Source organism: Centrocercus urophasianus, unplaced genomic scaffold (assembly GCF_019232065.1).
Source record: "Centrocercus urophasianus isolate 14NV4802_14NV808 unplaced genomic scaffold, USGS_Curo_1.0 seq_622, whole genome shotgun sequence".
NCBI lineage: Eukaryota > Metazoa > Chordata > Aves > Galliformes > Phasianidae > Centrocercus > Centrocercus urophasianus.
In genome coordinates this window covers 50,803-65,976 of record NW_024885225.1, presented here as the reverse complement: position 1 = coordinate 65,976, position 15,174 = coordinate 50,803, and the positions used below count along the sequence as shown (strand labels likewise).

The window sequence follows — 15,174 nt, the reverse complement described above, 5'->3', positions numbered from 1 at the left end:
TTTTTTTTCCCTGTTAGGAACAATGAAATCTTCTAGGTTCCATGTTGTTGTTGGTATTCTTTCTATAACCATTACCCTTGATTTCTTAGGATAGTTCTGAAATTTTTGATTGTCCTGTACTCGTCTTCAAAGCTGGAGTGGGATACAATTGGGCTGGTGATTCATCTTCGCAAATTGGACCCCAGCCCAAATTAAATCATTAAACATTTGTTTCCAGAGACCATTATGGGTCCCAATTGAGGAGCTCAAGCCAGCATCTTTGTTTTAATCACCAGCAGGACCTCAGCTTCTTCTGTCTGAATATTGCTCCTCATCTGCAGGCGTTCTGTTTTTTCTAGGTCAGCCACTAACTGGGCAGCCTGCTGGACTACAATTTCTGAGGCCACCAGGGGATTTAATATAGAGACCAAAGTACCATAGAAATGAGAGGGAGCTTGCTGTAGAATCAAGTCTCATCCCCACTGAGAATTTGACCCTATCAGGGCTATCAAATGTTTCTTCCTAAATTGCTTTCCTTACGCCTAGTTTGCAGATGTAATTTTGAAGGTCCTCCATGGAGGACCACATACCTGTATGTAGAGGTACATCAGATTTACTCAGCCGTACCATACAGCAGGCCACCATTAACCATTCTATTATAGAATGGTTTTCATTAAGATATTGATTACCCGCATATAACCTTTGCCTGAGAGCAGGATGGACAGTCATGGTGGCCAACTTGGCTATTTCTGGGCCATTCACCAAAACACTTTCTGTTCCAGAATCCCACATCTTAATAACCAAGCTGGCACACTTTCTCTAGGCTTCTGCCAAAATCATTGTACTAAAGCCATCAATTTCATTGCCATGTATGGCCAGGCTGTTACATGCAACTGAGTCTGGGCAGGAGGCACTGATCACGCAGCACACCCCAGCTGGTCTGTCCTGTACTTTTTTGTTTTCTGAGTTATAACAGAAGGGATTTCTAGTGGAACTGTCAAAATCAGAGATTCGAGATTTTTTTTTTTTTTTTTTTTTTTTTTCTTCTTCTTCTTTTTAAATCAATGCAGTTTTTTTTATTCAGGAATCTGGTCATTGTCTATTGAAATGTTGCAAACTTGGCCTATTGGAAGACGTGGAATTGGTTTCTTCCCTGTTAAAGCAAGATCTTGGCATATTAACTTTTCAGTAGTCTTTCTGCATGATTTAAAGCACTTAGTAGTGGCCATTCCACTGTGGAGGCTGCTAGTTGTCTTTGTTTCGTGATTAGTATGTCTTTGCTAAGTCCCTGAAAGTAATCTGCCATGCGATATTGGGAAATATTGCCCATAACATGTAGGGGACCCCATTTTTCAATGGTAACCACTAGACCATAATAGGGTGATCCCACAAATCCTGGTATCTGCCCTGGAATCATTTTACCTGGGGGGGTAGTGTTCTCCCCCCTGACTCATTTATAGAAATTCCATAGAAAGGACATTATGTGTATTTTAGTATATTTAGCCTGCCTTGTCAAGTGTATAATCAATGAATACACAGGTGTTGTAATTAAGAAATATACAAGAGAGTTTGGCTAAGCAGGTTATTACACCAAAAAGAATAGATATAGGGCTCACCCATAAACTTCAAAAAGAAATCCTTCCCCATTGGCAGTCAGCTCTTAAATGGGTCTAGGAGAGGTGGAGCCAAGCTCCACCCCTTCCAGCAGCACAGGTGAATTGCCTTCACCTGTGCTCTCACGACTGACTCATTCTTTGCTTCAGGTGATCAGAGGTTCAGGCCATCATTCAGCAGTTGTCATTTCATGTGGGAGGGATGCATACATATGGGCTTATCATATTCAAAAAAATTGCTGTAGTCTAGCTGAAGTTCAAAATAGTTTAAGTTCAACTAGTTCAAAACACAATTTAGATGGCCATTCTGTCTTCAAGGACTATTACTAATTCATTCTGAAACTTCATGCAATTGCTTGTTTTAAGCTAAGACAAACATTCTATGAAATGGAAGTCTATACAACTTTTACATTGTTTTAATAAGCTTTTTAATTTGTAAGTCTTATTTCTATTGTGCCTATATTTATTATCCTTTATTTATTATGCAGGGTAAGCCTTCATTGTTCTGGAAAGAAACTAAAGAAATGCTTTTTTTTTTTATAGACAAGTTTAATTTTTGTTTTTTACTTCATGAATCAAATTAGTAGCCATAGTTACATGACTGTTAAGGTTTAAAATTTTTAACTGGATCTTTAGGAAAAAAAAAAAAATCACTTTCATAAGAATACTATACTCTTCCAGTATTTGAAAGGATGGAGACCAACTTTTTACACTGTGATAGCGTACACCATCTGATAGTGATAGGACAAGGAGGAACCGTTTTAAACTAAAACAGGGGAGAGATAGGTTAGATTGGGGGCAATTTTTCACTCAGCAGGCATAAAGGCACTGGAATAGGCTGCCCAGAGAAGCTGTGGTTGGTTCATCCCTGGAGATGTTCAGGGCCAGGTTGCATGGGACCCTGGACAGCCTGATCTAGTAATTGGCAACCCTGTCCATGGCTTGGGATTGGAACTAGATGATCTTTGAGGTCCTATCCAACTCAAATCATTCTTTGATTTTTCTGTTATCCTCTTTTCTGAGATACTAATTACTACCTGTTTTCAAATTAACTAGACTAGAAGAGGAGCTGGTTGTCCCTCATGCCATTATTATCATAGAAACACCAAGGTAGGAAAAGACCTCTATGATCATCTAATCCAACTGTCCACCTACCACCAATATTCCCCCATTAAACCATGTCCCTTAGTACAAGCATTTTAAGCTAAGTTTGATTTACAGAGAATCTATTTTAAAATACACTTCATCCATTTAGCTCCTAGTCTTTTTTCTCCTTTTTGAATTCTTGATAACAAGATGACAGTTTGAAAAATATTCCAGGCATCATTTAGTCAAAAATGAAGACTAAATCATATATAATTAATTAAATAAGCTAGAAAGATTTCATAAAATCTCTCTCATAGAATCTATGCATCATATTGCTCTGTCATAGGCTTGGGTTGGAAGGGACTTCAAAGGTAATCTAGTTCTAACCCCCCCGTCAGGGGCAAGGTTGCCAACCACTCAATCAGACTTCCCAGGAACCCTGACCTTGAACGCCTCCAGGGCTAGGGCATCCACAACTTCTCCGGGCAGTCTGTTCTGGTGCCTCACCATCCTCTAAGTGAAGAATTTCTTCCTAACATCTCACCTAAACCTTTACTCTTTCAGTTTAAATCCATTCGCCCTTGTCCTATCACTATCTACCTGTGTAATAAGTCAGTCCCCTTCCTGCTTGTAAGCTCCTTTCCAGTATTGGAAAATTGCGATGAAGTCTCCCCAGAGTCTTCTCTTCCCCAAGCTAAATGCCCCCAGCTCCCTTGACCTTTCATTATAGGAGAGATGCTCCAGCCCCCCGATCATCTTCATGGCCCTCCTCTGGACCCACTCCAACAGCTTCACATCGCTCCTGTACTGGGGACCTCAGGCCTGGACACAGAACTCTAAATGGGGGGTCTCACAAGGGCAGAGTAGAGGAGAACAATCTCCTCCCTATCCCTGCTGGCCACCCCTCTTTTGATGCAGCCCAGGATACCATTGGCCTTCTGGGCTGCAACTGAAAACTGTTAGAGCACCTCTCCTACAAAGAAACCTTGAGGGAACTAGGCTTGTTTAGCTTAAAAAAAGAGAAGGCTTGTGGTGAGACCTCGTAGCCTTCCAGTACTTGAAGAGAACATATAAACAGAAGGGGGAACAGCTCTTTATAAGGGTAGATAGTGATAGAACAAGGGGGAATGGTTTTAAACTGAAACAGAAAAGGTTTAGGTTAGATATTAAGAGGAAGCTTTTCACACAGAGGGTGGTGAGGCACTGGAACAGGTTGCCTAAGGAGATTATGGATGCCCCATCCCTAGAAGCATTCAAGGCCAGGCTAGATGTAGCTCTGAGCAACCTAGTCTGGGGTTAGCAACCCTACACATAGTAGGGGGGTTGAAACTAGATGATTGTTACTGTCCTTTTCAACAGAAGTTTTTCTAGGACTTTTTTTTTTTTTTTTTCCCCCCCTCTAACTGAACAGTCCATCCTTCAGTCCCTCAGCATGCTTTACACCAGAAATGGGTGTATAATCAACAAATAGTGGTATGGTTAGGTTGATATCTACAGATTATATAACTAAAAAGACTAACACATTGGAAAAGAATAATTGGAAATAAATGAAAATACTCACCCATATCCTAAACTCACAAAAAAACTCCAAAGAAAACAATATTCAGGAAAAGATCCCTCCCTGGTGGCAGTCAGCCCTTAAATGGGGTCTTGGAGATGTGGAGCTAGGCTCCACCCCTTCTGGTCACACAGGTGAATTGCCTTCACCTGTGCTTGCACAGCTGATTCAGTGTTTGCCTCAGGTGATCGATCAGAGGTTCAGGCTGTGATTCAACAGTTCCCAGACACTGGGTCATTTCTATTTTCAGGGATTATTCATTTATTTATTTATTTATTTTTAAATACTATGTGTTTGTCCTGGAAAGTATGGGGGGGATGTGTACTGGTATCGCATATACTCTCTGAGGCCTTCATTTTTGGTGTTATTTTTTTCAGAAGTAGATGTTGAATAATTTCAACATTTGCACATTAGAGTCCGTTCTTGTACTGATCTGTTACAAGTATGATAGGAGAAATTTTTGGGACGTGGTTTTGCCTAGAGGATGCTTGGGTTATTTCCTACTCTTATCTTTGCCAGTAAAGTAAATATTCTGATTCTTGCTCTCATAGTTGTTCTCAAGTCTTTTCTGGGTAACAAGAACGAACTTCATATATTGCACATGTAATTCTTAATGGTAACAATAAACTTGTCCAAACCTACTAATTTGATTGTAATTTAATTAGTTGACTTTTGAAAAATAACTTTGACACATGTAAGTGCCACCTAATTATCACTTAATTTGTCAGAGCAATCAGCCTTGTTCACTGAAAGTCTGAAACTACATTTACTTTGTAGGCTTGTATGGTTGATCAGGTTCCTCTTATTTATGGAAAATAACTAACTCTTCCCAGAAATAATTTTTGAAACATTGCTTTGCAACATGTAAAATTGTGGAACAACAATTTATCTGACTCTACAATATACAGTGCAGACTTGTATGTGTCTGTCTAAACATCTAAGTACAGATGTGATTTCTTATGTATAGTCAAAATTTTTGGTTTGAATTTGACAAAATACAAATGGTGGAAATACATTTGTTTCTGGTAAATGAACATTTCTGTTGCTCAAGTTTTTCACCCATTTTAGTTGACTGCTTTTGTGCAAGAATACTTAAACTGTTAACTTGAAAATTGCCATTTACTTTTCATCTATGGGAACATTACCTATGAACATAAAAGTAAATTGTAGTCGAAATGCTAAGTCAAGGCTTGAAAGAGTGATTGAGCACCTGGTAGAAAGGCAAGGCCATCCCATGGGAGCTGGGATGCATGCAATGTATCTGAGTGACTGGATAGGGTGGAGCCAGGATCCACCCCTTCCCAGACCTCATTTAAGGGTTTGCAGTGGAGGCAAATGTATTTTGTTGGAGATTTCTGTGTGTTAGAAGCCTTGTAAAATTAAGTGGCTGTTTTTTTTTTTGTTTTTTTTTGGTTTTTTTTGGTTTTTTTTTTTTTTTTTTTTTTTTTTTTTTTTTTTTTTTTTTTCCTATGCTTAGTGCTGTTGCATTTGAACAAATCATCACTTGTTGCAGCATGGAATCTTGTTGTTTTGCTGTGATTGTTGCACTTTTTGTCATGGTTCATTTGGTGAGACAGGTTGGTCTAACAGTAGTGTACTTACTTAGGTTAGAATGGATTATCTTAAATGGATAATGCATTGGCTGGTCATCTGGGCCCCTAATACTGAAGTGTGGAAATTGAACTCTAACCACAGAGTAGTATAGAGTAGGTATGTTTAATCAGCGCTGCACAAACACCGGATGCAGGGGGGGCATTTCTACCTAACCTGCATACCAGAGGACAAGAAAGGCACACATTTAAAGAGCAAACTGCTTACGCATACATTAGATGTCCAAGAAAGGGCTGGGTTATTACGATGAGTCCCCAAAATGTTTGACATCCTCCCCTTACCCTAAGTCTCAGCTCTTTTGCACATGCGTATCTCTTGGTGGTCTTTCCAATGAAGGTCTTATTTTCTTGGACTTGGGTTAGGATGGAGGATGTTTGGCTGGCTCTGATTGGTTGTCTCATCAGCCACAATTCCGCTCACCAATCCACTGCTTCTTTGTTAATTTGTGGTTTGCTGCTTTAGTGTACTGTCTCACATTCCAGACATAGGGGAACTAACAATGTTCTTTGACAAGACAGGAGATCTGTTGTCTATGCTAATTGTCTAAGTATGTAGAAAAGCATCTGTTATCAGCAGCAAGAACCTGGCTTAGCAAGGTCAAATCTGCAGCTGCTGATTCAACACCTCATCCTAACTTACTTTCCTTAATTCAGTTCCCCAGAAGAGGAAGTCTCAGGGGAAACACTGGGATTCTTGGGTGCCACATTGATTATTGAAGAATGGGGACCTGTAAGGGACAATGGTCCCAATATTAATTTCCCTTCCGAGATGGCAGAATTTTTGAATAAATTAGAAGAGCAAACTTTCTCTAACAACAGAGGAAAGAGCAGTAGCATCATCTGCTGTAGCATGGCAACTACTATGAACTATTAATGCGTATCATTCCTCCGAGGGAAGATTGAAAGACAAAAATGAGCTGTTAAGACCCTGTATCAGACAACTAGATAATAAAACTACATTTCTGACAGGGCAAGCTGCCTCATCTTCATATCATTTCCCCTCTAAAATTAATAACTACATCATTAGAAGGGGAAAAGGACTCAGATCAAGAGGATCCTTGGATCCTGGTTGAATCTAAAAATAAAAGGAAACTCAAAAAGACAGAAGTCCAACTAGAGGATTGGAGAACCTCAGATCCTCTAGAAATAAGACCAATAATTATTCAAAAAAATAAGGAAGTCCCAGATAGACTAGCAAGGTTGCCACCTGAGGAGTGGCCCCCTGCCCACACTCACATTAGAAGTGATAGCACGCCCATACACAGCCACCGAATTCATGGATTTATTACAATGATTTAAACAGAAACAGTGAAAGAGCATACCAGTTTGGCTCTTAAGATTATGGGACATGGGAGTTGAAGGTATGGTTATTTAATGAACTAGAGATTTCTAAACTTGCATCCATCACCACACATTCGGCCCTCAGACGAAGACTATATGCAACTGTAATGCATAATGAGAAAAATCATTCTCTAATTTGATGAATAATGGCTGCATGTAGAATCATGCAGCCAAATAAAAGCAATGTCCCAATAAATACTGGTCTATGGACTTTGATGGAGGAACCTCAAAATTATATCAGAGAACTGGGAATGAAGGAGACGATTTATGATGGCAACTTTGAGAGTCTGGACCTGGTTAAGTTCTCAGCAGAGATGAGGGTCCTCGTATTACAACAGGTGCCTCCCCACCAGTATGGCACACTAGTGTCCATACTAAACCCTTTGGTAGCCTCAGAGGCCATTGTCCAACAAGCCACCCAGTTAGTGGCTGGTCTAGGAGAAAAGGAGTGCCTGTAGACCAGGTGCAATATCTGGACAGTGGAAGGGGCAAAGGTCCTCCCTATAACTAAAACTAGGAGACCTGCCCCATGAACTTCTCAATTGGGACCCATAAGGGTATCCTGAAAACAGATGTTAAATGATTTAATCCAGGCTGATGTTCAATTTGCAAAAATTGATTGCAAGCTCAATCATGTTCTCCTCCAGATATGGAAGCAGCTGGATGAAAATCAAAAATTTCAAAACACCCCCAAAAAAGCAGGGATAAGAATTATTGAACAAGTACCAATGAGAACATGGAACTTGGAAGAGTTCATACTTAGTGAAAAAAGGAAAAAGCCTCCTCAAGTGACCTGGGTCACTATGCCCAAGCCACACGAGGAAATAGAAATGGTGATTGCACAGTTACTTGAGTGACAGGGGATGCCAGCCCCCCTGCACCTAGGGACCCCAGGTGGGACCGGAGGCCCTATATTGAATAGACTATTTTTTGGTCCTGGAAGAACATACATCAAATGTTGGCATTAGTAGACGTGGGCACAGAAATCGTGATTATTTATGGTGATCCAACTAAATTCCATGGAGATAGGGTGATGCTTGGTGGGTTCTAAGGACAGGCCATCCCCATAACCCAGACATGGTTGAATTTGGGGGTCGGGCGTCTCCCACCCCAGGAGTATAAGATGTCTGTTACCCCAGTCCTGGAGTATATACTGAGCATAGACATACTATGGTGTCTAACCCTCCAGACAACTGTGGGAAAACTCAGACTTCGACAGAGAGATGTATTAGTATCTGGGCAGTGTGATATTAAGAGGCCATGCAAAACATGAGCCTATTTGCCTGCCAGAGCTGAGCTGGATCACTAATACTAAGTGGTATAAACTCCCCGGGGACAAGAGGAAGTCTCAAGAATGGTACAGGAACTAGAAAAAGTAGGAATCTGTATGGGAAATGCTGAATCATGGCCTGAACCTCTGATTGACCACCTGAGGTGAGCAATGAGTCAGCCCTGGGAGCACAGGTGAAGACGATTCTCCTGCGCTATCGGAAAGGGTGGAGCCTGGCTCCACCTCTCCTAGACCCCATCGAAGAGCTATCTACAACTGGGGAAGGATCTTTTTTGGTTTCTCTTGGAGCCTTTTCAGTGAGCCTAGGACAAGGATGAGCTTTCTATCTTCTTCTTTTGTATGATAACCTGTTTAGCCTAATTTTCCTGTATATTTCTTAATTATAACATCTGTATATTTGTTGATTATACAGAATCATAAGACTTGTACATAGTCCATATAATTCCCCCATGTGGCCAGTACAAAAGTCAGGTGGCACATGGAGAACAACAGTGGATTATAGAGAGATTCTAGAGAATTAAATAGGGTCATGCCACCCATTCATACAACCGTTCCAAATATTGTCTCCCTGATGGACACTGAGTAGGGAGATAGAAACCTACGGCTGTGTCCTAGACTTAGCACACGTATTCTTTAGTATTCCCATCCATGAAGAATCATAAGATTGGTTTGTGTTTACATGGGGAGGCAGGCAGTGGACCTTCTAGGTTCTGCTGCAGTAGTACATGCATTCACCAATCTATTATCACAACTTAATGGCACATGACCTAGCAGATTGGAATAAACCCAGTAATGTCAAACTGTACCACTATATTGATGATCTCATGCTGATGTCTGACTCAATGGAGGCATTAGAAAAAGGGGCAGATTCATTGACTACTGATTTATAGGAGAAAGGGTGGGCTATAAATGCACAGAAGGTGCAAGGACCAGGCCTGTCTGTGAAATTCTTGGGTGCGGTTTGGTTGAGAAAGACCAAAGTACTACCCAGTGCCATAACAGACAAGGTTTGGGTGTCCCCAATACCTATCACACCAAGGCAGCTGCAAGAATTGAGTGTATTGGGATACTGGTGTTCCTTTATATCCCACTTAGCGCAGCTGCTGAGGCCTTCATACTTACAAAGAAAGGCCAAAAATGGAAACGGGAGAACAGAACAAGATGCATTCCAGCAAGCAAAACTAGCTGTTAAACAGGCCCAGGCACTGGGTATATTTGATTCCACTGTTCCAGCCAAACAAGATATCCATGTAACTCAGGAAGGGTTTGGCTGGGGCCTATGGGAGCACCAGAATTCCATTCAAAGCCCAGTTGGGTTCTGTTCTCAGGTTCGGCAAGGAGCAGAGAGGTGTAGTATGATTGAAAAACAGTTAATGGCTACCTACTCCACATTACAGGCAGTAGAGCCAGTAACCCAAACAGCTGCAGTTACAGTGAAAAAGACCTTGCCAATTCAGGGGTGGGTGAAAGATCTGACACACCTTCCTGAGGCGGGGTGAACCAGGCACAGACAGTGACACAAGGGGTCACCTATCTCAGCCCCAGAGGAGTAGTCTGTCTTCATCACCATTGAAAGAAGAGCTCCAAAAGATCCTAGGCCCAGTGATGTATCACAGTGACATGCCAGAAGAGACAAAGCTTGCACCACTGGAGGAGAGTTCCACTCAGGAAGGGAAATATCCCATGCCTGAAGATGCCTGGTATATGGATAGGTCCAGGAAGGGTAACCCGAACAAGTTGGTGGCATACCTCCACAGAAACAATCTGGTTTGAAGAAGGGGATGGTCAGAGTAGCCAATGGGCAGAACTGTGAGCCATTTAGATGGTTATAACCAAGGAACCCGGTGATGGTATCCTGAACATCTGCACAGATAGTTGGGCTGTGAACCGGGGCTCACTCTTTGGATTGCACAGTGGGACACCCAGGAATGGACTATCCATGCCAACCAATCTGGGGCAGAGATATGTGGTTAGACATATGGAATACAGTTAAACACAGGGCCATACATGTCTACCACGTTTCTGGCAACAGTCCTGTACAGTCACCAGGAAATGATGAAGCGGACACGCTAGCCCGAGTTTGATGGATTGAGAATTCACTGTCTGAGAACATCACCCGCTGGTTACATCAGAAGTTGTGGCATACCAAACACAAGACAATGTAGGCAGCTGCTAAGGCATCAGGGCTACCCATACACCTGTCTGATGTCATCCAAGCATGACAAAACTGCAGTGTTTGCTCCAAGATGAGACCAAGACCGTTGCCCGAAACAACAGCCCATCTTGTTAGAGGACACAATCCTCTCCAGCAATAGCAGGTCAATTACATTGGGCTCATCCCTTGGTCTGAGGGGGTGAGATATGCCCTGACCTGCATCAACACCACAAATGGGCTAATGTAGGTGTATCCAGTGCCAAGGGCAAACCAGGCATATACTATCAAATCACTTACCAAGTTGATAGCCACCTACAGGACACCTCAAGACATCAAGAGCAACCAAGAGACTCATTTCACTAGCACAATAGTACAACACTGGTCAGAAGAAAACACTGAATGGCGATTCTACCTGCCATATAATTTGACGGGCAAGCCTTATTGAACACTATAACAGATGACAGACAAATTGTACAAGCATTACAGTGTACCGGGTCACCATAATTGAAAGGGCTTACCTTTAACCTTCTCAATCACTGGTTCACTCCGTGAGCAATAGAGTGTAGTGGAAATACTAAGTCAAGGCTTCGAAACAGTGATTGAGCACCTGGTAGAAAGGCAGAGCCATCCCATGGGAGCTCAGGTGCATACAATGTGTATTTGAGTAAATGGAAGGGGTGGAGCAAGGATCCACCCTTCCCAGACTTCATTTAAGGATTGGCAGTGACGGTAAGGGGGTGTGGAACTTTTGCTTTTAGGTAATACTTATGTGGTATTTTGTATTGAAGGCTAAAACATCACCAATTCACTGTTGTTATTAACATAATTAAGTTATTTTGAAGAAACAAAGTAAGAAGAGTTTCATGTGGTTTTTTTTTAGTTAGGAGACCATTTTTAGTGGTAGTGGAAGGTAAAAGCAGATCTTGATGTACCTATTGTTATGAATAAGATATAAATCTTGGTTTTTGTTTTGCTTGTTTTCTGTATACACGTTATATATTGTTTTTATTGGAGTCTTTCTCTTATGATAAGAAATCTGGGGTATAACTTGTTTTATTTAATTAGTATTGTTTTTCTTAATTGAGACTTTATGGTTCAGTTTTTTAAATCAATTTGGATACACACCTGGGAGAGCAGTTTAACTTTTTAGTAAATTGAGTTGGCTTAAATTTCAGTGCTTATGTTCAAAAGCTATGATAGTAAAAGCCTGTTTTGGAGAAGTAATTTTCTGGTGCTCTCATTCTTGAAAGAGAGGTTCTTTGTGCAGCACTGCATTTCAGTTGCTGATTTGCTCCATGTTACTCAGAATACTGTTGTACTTTTTGTAAAGCAACTTTCAAAACTAGACTTTTTAAGGCTTATTTTCTTGACTTATAAAGGTAAGTCAGTAGCAGTAAGGAACAAAGTAACTCATGGATATAGCTGTTGCAGTGATTGGGTAGCTGGAGGGTAATCATTGATGCTAACATAATAATGAAGGTTCTGATGCTTTTTGGTGGTCGTATTTTCACTATATTTCTTGCTTTCTGCCTGGATCCTTCAGGATGCTCTCAGAAAATCTCTTCCCACCATCAAAGTGTGTTTTTTTTTTATTATTTTTATTTATTTTTTTTTCTTTCTAAGAGCATTGTTTTGTGTTATAACAACACTTGAGTTTGTGACAAGCTGAGAGTGTTGGGACTCTTCAGCCTAGACAATAGAAGCCTCTGAGGAGACCTTATGGTGGCTTTTCAAGTATCTGAAGGGGCCTACAGGAAATCTGGACAGGTACTTTTTAGAAAGGCATGTAGTGACAGGATGAGGGGAAATGGTTTTAAACTAGAAGAGGGTAGATTTAGGCTAGGTATTAGGAAGAAATTCTTTACTGTGGGGGTGGTGAGATACTGGAACAGGTTGCCTGCTGAGGTTGTGAATGCCCCCTCTCTGGAAGCATTCAAGGTCAGGCTAGATGGGGCTTTGAGCAACTTGGTCTAGTAGGTGTCCCTGCTTGTAGCAGGGGGGTTGGAACTAGATGATCTTAAAGGTCCCTTCAAACCCAATCTGTTGTATGACTTGTGCTGCTTAGCTGTGGATAGTGATGACCTCTGCTACATCATGGGATTTATTCAGTTGCTGTGTCTATGTTCTTTTCTGGCTTGATCCCATTTCTCAAGGTCAGAGCTGAGGACTGGAATATAAACAGGGAGACAGAATCTCTCATTATTAGCCAGAGTCTGGGAATCCTCCCTTTGTGTCAGTGTTAGGATAGATGAGAGAAAAATTACTTCAAAGAAACGCGTTCAAGCAGGTTTTATGGAGTGATACAGTACATACATCTTAGCATTATCTCTCCTTTCTGCCAAATCCAGTGCTACAGAGACTCCTCTAGATAGTCCCTTGGGCAGTGGTGCTGGGGTGATATGAGTCTTGCCCTCTTTTGGAGGGGAGGGGGGATGGTGCTGGCTACTTGTGTCTTGATCTCAGGAATTATTCCTTCATGAATGTAGTGAAATGGTGAGGTTAATGAGCTTGATAAAGAGTTCATACTTATTTGTATACTCTTCCATGCTCTTTAAGGTAGAATGGGAGAGGAATGTTGAAAGCCACTGATGTGCGTGGTCTATTTCAATTTTTTTTTGGTTTTTTTTTAGTGTTTGTCTTGGCTACGTGTTTTTCAGCTGATGATACAATATTGAGATAAAAGTAGAACTTCTGTCTTATCAGCTGATGTATCTTCCCCATTCCTTAAACTGCTCTTGTAGGAAAAGACTGCCATAGCCTTGCAGTTTTCCTTGAATTTTTGAACTTGTCAAGGCCATAGAATTGTTTGGAGGAGTGTGAAGTCAGTGGGCGAGGGACTTGTGTCACCAAGGACTCACTTTGCCATGTAGAGAGCATACTGGGAATTTAAGTGAAGTCACAGTGGAAAGGGTATTGTTCAGTTTGCACACTGAGGGGTATTTGAAATAGTTCAGCTTTAACAAGTAAGCTGTTCATCCCTCACAGACAGTAATGTGAATCTTTGCACTGTAGTGCCCGAGAGCTATTTTGTAATAGTATATAACTATTTTAAAAGGGTATTTCTTTTCAGACTACTTTGTGTAGTAGGGAAGTACTTTGATTCTTTTTTCTTTTAGTTCTTCATCTAAAATATAAACTTATTTGCATGAGTGACTAATAGAATTGAGCTGAGAGTCTCTACCATTGTAGTTACAGTGACACAGCTATCCAAGAAAAAGAAATAAGGCAGTTCTCTTATAGGGTGTGTTTTGTTTGGCTTGAGAGTTGTTTGAGCTAAGCCAGAAAGAACTTTCCTTTCTGTGTGTGTGTGTGTGTCTGATACAGGAGGCTTTATTCAGTGTAGTTACAGAAGTGACCCAGAGTGACTGGAGGAAGTTAAGACAGCTAGCTGGTGATAGATAAGGGAGGAAAATCCGAAGTCTCAGTTCATATTTAAAAGCACTGAAACATTCTCTATCAAATGCTAAGAGAGGATGTGTAAGGAAACTGAGCTTGGTCTCTGTGGAATAACAGCAAGACAATATCAGCAAAGCAAAAAGTCCTATAGCCAGGTAATGTCTTATGTGGCTAAAAAGGAGTGAGGAGAGGACAAACTGAGCTATAGTTTAAATTTTCATTTTTAATGTCAAAATGAAGGTGTGTGAGAATTTATTGTAGAAGTTTCAGAATGTGGAGTAGCTAAATTTAAATTTGAGAATACTGAGAAATACAAAGCTAGGATTCATATCCCCACCCCAAACAAGTGGCATTGTTCCCTCTTAGACCCTTCTATATTCTTCCCTGTAACACCTTGATATTTAGAAAAGTTGTATTTATAAAATGCAAGATTATATATTGAGATTGCAAATATGAAATTTCATTAACAGTATTTTTGCTTATTACCAAGTATTAGCACACAAAAATGGTAATGACTTAATCCTTTTGTTAACTTATGTGGAGGACTTAATTAACATATTGAATTTCAAGGGCAGTTTTTCTTCGAACTCTTGTTAATTTGCTGCAACAGATGTTTCTGAAAATGTGGCTAGTTACTTAATATGAAATCATATCAAAATGTAAATCATACATCTGTTTTCCCTAGTTTTGTTTGCTTTTTTGCTTCCTTCTCCTTCCTGTACAGGTAATGTTTGCATCTACTGGAATCAGGGAGATCTTGTCTTGCAAATTCAATGTTAAAGTAAGCCTGGACCCTTCTAAAGATTAGATTGATGCTATTCTACAAATTTTAAACCACACAAGAAGTAATGAACAAAATTAGTTTTGTAATATGATGAGAACGGTGCAGTGTTGTCTGTTTACCTCAGTGGAAAGGAAACGTCATGTGCTTGCTGTTTGTTTGTGTGAAACAAATCTTTCAACTTCACTTTGAAGCAAAATCAAGTAAAAATGTGGGTTGTATTATAAAAACAATTAGTATGAGGTAAGAAATGAGTCAGAATTTGGGATGACAGATCTGACTTATGTTCAGGGAAAAGAACCTAGAGGTTCTGCTACAGATTGATTCTCCCTACCTACTGGAAAAGGGATGGTTATTGTCTTAT

At 40.6% G+C, this 15,174-nt stretch overlaps 1 protein-coding gene across 1 annotated transcript in view; it reads left to right on the top strand.

The window, feature by feature from the left end:
* The first annotated feature begins 10,083 nt into the window (after positions 1-10,083).
* LOC122170071 (nipped-B-like protein) overlaps positions 10,084-15,174 on the top strand; it is a 55,249-nt gene continuing 50,158 nt past the window's right edge. The window contains exon 1 of the mRNA XM_042836684.1: positions 10,084-10,201. Within this exon, the coding sequence (XP_042692618.1) occupies positions 10,084-10,201 (118 nt within the window). The remainder of the gene's footprint in view (positions 10,202-15,174) is intronic.